Genomic DNA, 9016 nt, shown 5'->3' with positions numbered 1-9016 from the left:
ACTAAAGGAGGCCGAAAATATAACATAAACTAGCACATCCCTTCTTGAGGGTAAAAAAAAAAACAAAAACAAAATATTGTCATGAAAATAGTTAAGTTGCATTACCTAATGAACCTGCAAGTTCCTTTACAATGTTCTATGAATCATAATTATAATACAATTATGAACAAAGGTGATACATGAAAACTGCTCCCATCAGAAGCGATAGGCCTATACAATCTACGGAGTTATAGTTCAGTTCTCATTTACGTGAGCCATGTCGTACTGAATTTGGTTGTGAGCAGAAGGCAATGGCATATAAGGCTCAAAAAGAGTGACACTGGGGTTTGGATCAAACTGCAATATGTCGGCAGCTCGCTCAAATTCCTCCCTAAGAATTTTAATGCTGTACTTGTCAACCACGCGGCCAAGATCATGCGAGATCTCAAAAGGGTCCTCTATGCATATCAGATGACGATCATTTCCTATGCGCCTTGTCCAGTCCTTTGCTAGTTTGCTGACAAACAAGTTCAGATTAAGAAAAGTGATCAAACAAAATAGAAAATAATAATGTCATTTCCAACAATAATATTAGTTAATCTGACAAAGATCGTTGACAGAGGTGAGATGAAAAAAAAGAGGAAAGGTGATACGTAGTATTTGTATAATATATTATTTATCTGCCAGTTAGGCACAGGAACGTGGTTGGGGTATATCAAAACAAAAAGGATCACGAGTTTTTTAGAACACTTATTTTCATTAGTATCTAAATATATGCAGTACAATAAAGTTATGTTTCATCTTGATCTCCAAAATCTGAGCAATCTAGAGATACAATCTTGTGATGAACTCAGTAACACTTATTAGTATCTCTTATTTTCCTCCATCCTCTACTATTCTCTTTTGTTTAAAATTTCATTACAATTTCTGCTATTAAAAGTAAAACCCATGGTTATTATCTTCCTCAGATTTATCCACATCGGTGAAGATTTCATTAAGTCCAAATATGAATACACTGTCACCACTATTTAGAGCAAAAAACTATGGCAAATTTTTATTTGTGTCTGAACATGAAAGGTTTTAAGATTAGTACTATTAAACGTGTCACCTTAAACAGAAGAGACTGAAGCTACAAAGAAATATAACTAGGAAAGTTAAAAGAAACCACAGAAGCAGGACGGCTTTCTGTTAACCATTTTCTTTCACTAAAAGACACAACAATAAACAATATGGATGCCTCTCGACACCAAGGTCTGGTGGTGTTGGGATGAAACCAATCTATCTAAACCAAAAAGGATTGGTTTAAGCTAAAAGCGACCAGAATTTTCCAAATGAACATTTACCAAAACGAGTTTTGACAATCTTTAGGATTTATTGTAGATTTTAGCTTAGTTTGCGGTTGACAGATAGGAGATCCTCATGAGATTTTTCCTCTCCTCACTTCCACCGCTAATCCTTATAGCTCTCTGAGAGATTTAACAGAAATTCATGGAAGTACTAAAAATTTGTAGATATTTGGTCATCCGTGATGAATATATTGACGTAACTGATAGGAACTAACAAAAGCTTCTTACCTAATGATGCTTCCTGTACGAATAGATATAACATCATTCGTGTAATCATGACAATATGCCCAATAATGAAAGAATGCCCAGAGCAGCCTCCCAATGCTTTCCTTGTTTTGTGCACCAAAATTACGAAGCTCATCCACTTGATCAAAGTAAGCACACTCCATATTATCTACTGTTGCAACATAAGTTGCCTTCATTGCCTGGAAAAATGATATATAGAGTAGAATAAGTTCAAACACCACATTAGGCCATATCCTTCAGAAGAATATACATGAAAAGAACATAAGACTTAAACATCTCAATTTCTAAGCTAGCCTCAGGACTAAATATAAACAGGTTTCCAGGTCAGTATCCATATGTAAAGTGGATCAAGAAATTTCACTTCCGATCAAATATATTCAGGTTAAACTGCTCATAATTAATCCATAGGTTTACTAACAGCTGACATAGTTAAAGCTTAAAACTAGAAGGCTCGAGGCTGCAAACCATCTCATGGTTACAATGACTAATCCCCTTTACCATGGGAAATCAACAGCATCAGCTGTTATTGGCCTGAAACTAGTGAAATCATTTGGCAACTTGTGAGTCTCAGCAAGATTGAATATCAGAATTGTGCACTATAAATATCTTAGACACTTGTAAACTCACTAGATACCTAAAAATATCCTGTGGAGAGAAGGTGGCAAGCTGCTATTTAATATATTATCACAGCACAAGAGCCTTTTGATTAATTCTTTTTCAGATATACAAGCTTCGAGAAAAAGGAATCAACAAGCTATGTGGAAGTAACAGATTGCATTACAAGAAAAAAGAAAATTGAAATTAAAGGCAATGACTACAAAGAGAATGAGTTGTTTACCTGTAAACAAGGAAGAATTGCAGGTCGACGGAGTTGTAAGAAGTGAATGCACATGATCACATAGCTGAATTGGAAGACAAGACAGAATGACATTGCCTTGGATCAATGACTCCTAACAAAGTATTCACAAAAGCATGGAGCACTGTAAAAATGAGCTGCAAGAAAACTCACGCATAACTAGATAGTGTTCCTTGATATGTTTCATTGACACGCCTAGATTTGGCCCAATGCTTCACAATAAAAGCCAACTGCCGTAATCTCTTGTCTATTTTTGCATAATCCCTCAGAAGTTTTGTGTTAGCAACCGCTAAAAGATTATTAATGCAAATGTCACAAGACAGACCAGTAACTGGATCCATCAGCTTCACTATAGGAACTCTAGCACGAGTCAGTGCCTGGTAGAATAGTACCACAAGGATTAGTGAATTAATTACCATCATTCAAATAATACCTACGCAAACATATATCTTAGAATAATTGGTAATCACACAGATGACATATGAATAATATTTCTTGTCTCAAATTTTACAGATTTCAGATATTTCTTGTCTCAAATTTTACAGATTTCAGATATTTCAACTTCTAAGAATTTAGAAGAGCTAAGAACAGCCGGGTAAGTGTGGATAAAGGTCAGACACAAGAAAGGGCTTTCGCCGATCCAGCTTATTCTGTTTGTTATCCCAATTTTTTCACTTCCCAGGTCTCCGGTCCCATCGTAGATCCGTCTATGAATAAAGGATAGCACAAAGTATGACATGCCAGAAAATTATAGTTTATTGCTAAGTAAAAGGTAAAAAGAGACTGAGAACTCCAGTGATGCTGAGGAAGACATCGGATAGAAAAAGTTTCTTCTGTGACGGCAATATTGAGATGTAACCAAAATTAAAAAAACAAATGCAACACTTAAAGAGGAAAAAAGAGATTATAAATAATAACATGGACTTATTTTCATAATTATAACATGTGCTCCATAAAATCAAATGTGGAAAGGCATGATAATTATGGGTAGCCATGCAAACAGGCAGGTAGCACAAGGCAAGTGCGCATACGAGACTACTAAATGTAATGCAAGTGCATAGCATAGCTTTGTAACATGCAATTGCAACAATCCAGGACATCAAGCCATACAACTTTCTGCCAGAAACTGATCTGCAAGGATCAATAGCATGTCTTTGGTTGTAGTTATCTTGAAAAACTTTGTATTAACAATTCTAATGAGTTCTTGAGGCAGGTTGAGAAAATGATGTAAATCCATGGAGGAACATTGTAAGAGAAGATGCTAAAGAGGTAATGGCCAAATTAATCAAACATTAGCAAGCATTTATGTAAATCAGGTATAGACTATAGTGGTTACAATCATTCAGAAGAACGAGAATTGATGGTTTGGTTATTCTCTATATTTCCCCCTTCTCTTCTGTAGTATATTATCCTAAATCTTTTTTCTTCTTACAACAGTTCTAAAAGTCAGCAACAAGTTTTTTTCTTCTAAACTAAGACTTAATCAACTCACAAACTTTCCACACCATCCCCTGGAAAGGAGGTGGTCAAGTGCTGGTGAGCGCGTTAGCAGAATTTCTTTGTGGAAGAAATTCAAATGGGCCCATGTGTGCTCGCATTGACTTGTTGTGGTCCATGGTCTGGCCCACTATGGCCTGTTTCCCTGGGTTTGGATTGGCTACGATGTCCAACTATTGTATCAGAGAGAGTTAGCCCCTATATCTAGCCTTTGATTAACCTATAAGCTCATGATCTATGAAAAAAACACTCACATACTTTCCAGGAAAAGAGAAAACTTAGATATTCCACATACATCTACATAAAACACAACTAGCAAATTCCAAAATTTTATGCATAGTCACTTTCAACACAACTTACTGGACCCCCTGGAAAATTAGGTTCAGAAAATTTCAAAACAACTCAAATAGAACACCAAATCTGACACAAGAAATAGATGATAAGTTGATAACCAGTACAAAACCATAGAGAAGTAAAATAACCCATAATTTTAGGTTTTTTTGGTTAAAAAGGTAATAAAATTACTACAATAAGGGCACAAATATACCTCAAGTATCCAGATAGATACTCAGGGTATCCCTATATATGAAGGCTCGCACCTCTAGTGGAATAGACTTCACCCGAGTAGAGAAAAAAATCCTACTCCTGCCCTAAGTGGGCTAACCTATTAGCAGCTTGGTTAACCTCACTAAGGCACTGAGAGAAGGATATAGAAGTGAAGGAAGTTAATAAATGAAAAATATCCAAAATGGTGTGGCACCATCTCCACTGGTGTAGTTGTTGTGATCTGTGAAGCTAGAACTTTGATTAGATTGAGGGAGTCAGACTCAACTCTGAACGAGGAAAGGTTGTGGTCCTAGGCTTTCAGCAAGGCAAACTTGATAATGTTAGTTTGCATCTCTAAACTGCATTAATCACCCATATTGTTAGATCATTGCTCTAAATTTCATTAATTTGCTTTTTCTTTGAGAAACTCATCTCTCATCTAGGATTCAAAGTACATAAGAGTTGATGATGTAGCTCAGGGAAGTGACACCTAGAGAACAGCTAGCTCAATCAGGAACAACATCACCCTCAACAATAATTCCATCAACTTCCATGGTTCAATGATGATACACAAGACAACTTGAATTGTTCAGAACAGCATCCATGTGAATCAGTAATTTAAACTTGAACTTTGGTCGTTGGGCCATTCTTAGTCTTCAATACCTCAATATGTTGCTACTTTTGTGGATGAAATTACTGCTTTCTCCAAATAGGATCTCAGTAGATATGTCCTTTGAACTATTAACATGTAATGAAAAGTATGCTTGAGAATCTTCGACTCTAGGTACTTCCACTAGATGAATATGTTCTCATACTCAAGGACACTAATAGAGACACCAAATCAATATCCCATCGTAACCATTTTTCTTCTTTTCAATACTTATACAGATATAACTTATTGTCTAAGATAAGACTGAGGAAAGTTTTACAAATAAAACAAGGCTAAGATGGAGTAATTTAGTCAATTATATTATTATTTAGAATATATTTTCTTCTATATATCTGCAGTTGGATTGAAATAATACTTTGTGTCTTGGATTTAGGATTTGAAGTTTCCCATTTTGAGTTCTTCTCAAGACTTGAAACACTATCACTGAGTAACACTAGAGTACATTGTGGATAAAGTCAGTTCAGCTAGAAAAATTCCAACTTATTTATTCAGTCTGTTACTCACTGAAAAAGCTTCAGAAAACCAAGGGAATTATACTTAATACTACAATAGTCAACTTGAAAGAACAGATTAAAATGATTACAACAGCAAGATGACAGCCATTATAGCAACTTGAGGAAGAGAAAAGAATCAAAGTCAGAGAATTTTGTGCAGAATAATGAAACTTAAAACATTTGAATTGTATTATAGAATAGATAAAAGGTCAGGCAGATCTAATTTACCTGAACATTTTGAAAGTTACCATACTGTAAGATATCTGCCAGTTTAAGCAGAATATCAGGCTTGCTTATCTGAGTATCATCAATAGCAAGACAGACATCAATGTCGCTATTTGAAACTCCAAATGAACTGGCACAAGATCCATAGAGGAAGAGCTGAGCATTTGGCAAATCTTTACTAATCAACTTGCCCAAGGACTGTAGCAATTGCTTTTGCTTTAATATTTCCTCCTCTGCAGGTACTAAAGATTCAAAAATGGAGAGGAAACTAGTTGTCCATGCATCTATATCTCGGCGACATTGCCTGGTTCTTGTCTGAATTCTCATTCGCTGACTTGATACATGATGTCCTCTCGAAAGGTCCTGGAGACCAGTTCACATTGGAAAGAGGGATTCAGAAGCACAGATATAGAAGAAGAGGAATCTCACATATATTGGTAATGCACATGTAATTTTAAAAGTTTCTAGCAACAATAATTGCACCACAAGGTAGTCTACAACTACTACTATTACAACAACCAAGCATTAATCTCAACGATTTGGGTTTGGATCCTTTTCCTCATAGTAGAAGGTACTGTAAACCACCAAGAAAGAAGCATTCATTATATTTATTTTCCTACTTCCTGTCGAATTCCACATCAAGTTAATTCGTATGAAAAAATGGAAGACAAAACATTCTTTACATTACACTTTATATTGTCATTTCCTATATATGCTTTCAAGGATTTACCACCTATTACCTTCAGTTTTTTAAAGCATAGAAGCTCAACTCATGAAGAAAATCCTGGTTTGATAAGTTTGGAACTTTGGGCATCACATGCATCATCTCTATATACCTCAGGCTTTTTCTTCCAAGTAGTGCATTGTTGAGAACTCAAGGCAGTATAGCCAAATCTCACCAAATGTGGATTCTTAATTTAATTGAACAAATGCTGCTCCCACATAGTTCTCTTCTTCACTTACTGAACCTCCTTGATTTCTATTAGTTTCTCAACTATGCTATAATATTTATTTGCTGAAGAAATCAATAAGTATTATACTATATTCCTTCTTTTTGGCTTATTGCATCTATTCTACCTACAGAAACAATATATCATATGTTCATTTCTTTATCATTTCTACTTTTTTTTTTAATTTCTGCTCTTAATTTAACTTAGGCCATCTATGTCAAACTTGAAATATTGATGATATTGTTTTTATGCTTCTCGCATCATACATCTCACAGCACTCAATATGTGGTGCCACATTGATAAGACCTTGTGGTCAACATCAAAGACTCAAGATCCAAAGTACAAAATGCTAATCACAAACCATCCTCATAATTGTTCAATTACCAGGGAACAAGAAATTTAAGCAATTTTCATGACCAAGTTATTTTTCACTCTCCAATACGAGGCTGGAAAGGAGGAAACTATGAACTATTTCAGGAGAGTTTATTGTATAAAATACAGTAAAATGTCAGATAAGAGATGATGCCTACACAGTGCATTTAGACCTAGAAAATTACAAATTCAATGACTTCCACAAGAAGATTCAGGTGTTGTAACAAAAAATGCAGTGTTCTATAAGAATGCTGAGGGAAATTTTGTTTACCTTACCGCGTGAACTGCTGACCCGTGTCACGGCATTCTTTACTTCATCATCAACTCCATGGGACAAAATATCCGCTATCCTGTCACTTAAGCCCTCTTCTTCCCCGCAATTATCCATACTAGAGGCAACAACACCAATTTCACTCTTGTATGACTTCACCAACCTTTGTTCTCTAGAGATCTTTCCTTCGACAATATCGTCTAACCCCTCAGATTCTTCAGTATGCTTCTCTTGAGCAGAAGGATGATGACTGTTTCCCACAGGGAGACGGGAACCTATGGGTGGACTCTTAAGATCTGATCTATGGAGATAACCAGCATCTCTATTCGGCATTGTGTGTACTTGGTAAGAGTGAGACTGGAGATTCTCTCTTCTCTGGCTTTCTTCCCTGCTCCCCATCTTCATACTCCCTTCTTGCCTCTCACTAGTAGCAATCCATTGCCCGGATCCACGTGGCCTACTTCCAGCACCAGGCGGCCTCCCCTGCTCCACCGCTGCCTGAGATCGCTGAGCCAGTACACTCCCTCGACCAGAACCCCTGTCAAATTCTGGTGTGCTGCCAGGCTGCAACTTCCCAAATCCAGGCGGGGGCCTCAAACTACTCCTCTCATCTCGCACGCGAGCTCCGAAGTCTTTCTTCCCCAACGAAATTTGATCCCGAACACCCTGATTTCCAAGATTACACCCAGGACTCCGATAAAGATCACATCTTGGAGGGGAAACAGCAAGTGGGTCGGCGCCTCCCGGCGAAAGCCCCAACCTTTGGTGGTCTAAGGGGAAGAAGTGGTGACTGCCGGGTCCTCTGGGATCAGAGGATCCAAAAGGGGGCCAAAGAAGAGGGTTTAGTGGGGCGGAGAAGAGAGGAGAGACGTGGGGAGAGGATTCTGGGAACTGGGTCTGCTGCGGAAAAAGAGTGCGAGGGAAATCATTGGGAGAGAAGGAGTGGCTTGGACCCATGGCAGCGACGGCGGGGTCATCGTGGTGGAGCTGGTGGTTCTGGTAGTGAGAAGGGAGAGAGGAGGGCTTTTGGAGGAGTTTGAGGAGGAAACCTCCATCCAAAGAAGAAGAGGAGGGAGACGAGGGTAGGGTAAATTGACTTGCGGTGACGGGAGGCGCAGTAGAGGAAGAAGAGGGGCGTGGTCCGCCGCGGTCCGCCATAGCCCTTTGCTGGTTGGTGAGATGGGAGGGAGTCGAAGAGGTAACAGACGACTTTATTAACTTTTATAAGTACAGTGTTGTGATAATGTATTCCGATTCTGATTCCGATTCATAGTGTTAATTAGGTTACGACTCCAATCTAATCTCCTTCTTGGCTTCCGCTACTCCCTTCTTTACACTCAAAAGATATTTATTTTAAGAATCACAAAGCTAGAAAAGCTATAAGTATCATCAGCGTCACCAATAAAATCCTTGTACAAGAACTACTTTACAGTAGCAGGACCTCTGCCCGGGGGAAATTAACAAAAGGCTAAAACAATGACCACGGCCCAAATTAGTCTCCAGATAATTATATGTTCCTTATCGACTAAGGAATGCTCCCCCTAGAGGTGTAAACGAGCCGAGG

General features: G+C 37.8%; 1 protein-coding gene across 1 annotated transcript; it reads right to left on the bottom strand.

Moving 5' to 3' along the window:
* Positions 1 to 74: 74 nt before the first annotated feature.
* Positions 75 to 8665, bottom strand: LOC140763025 (uncharacterized). Its single transcript, XM_073101054.1, has 6 exons — positions 7453 to 8665; positions 5863 to 6222; positions 2581 to 2804; positions 2410 to 2473; positions 1554 to 1750; positions 75 to 496 (listed from the first exon to the last, which is right to left on the bottom strand). The coding sequence occupies exons 1-6, from the start codon at positions 8608 to 8610 to the stop codon at positions 235 to 237; spliced, it is 2265 nt and encodes a 754-aa protein (XP_072957155.1). The 5' UTR covers positions 8611 to 8665; the 3' UTR covers positions 75 to 234.
* Positions 8666 to 9016: the final 351 nt, after the last annotated feature.

Source organism: Typha angustifolia, chromosome 7 (assembly GCF_048772165.1).
Source record: "Typha angustifolia cultivar Huaian chromosome 7, ASM4877216v1, whole genome shotgun sequence".
In the NCBI taxonomy this organism is placed as follows: domain Eukaryota; kingdom Viridiplantae; phylum Streptophyta; class Magnoliopsida; order Poales; family Typhaceae; genus Typha; species Typha angustifolia.
This window is presented reverse-complemented; position numbering and strand designations above follow the sequence as displayed.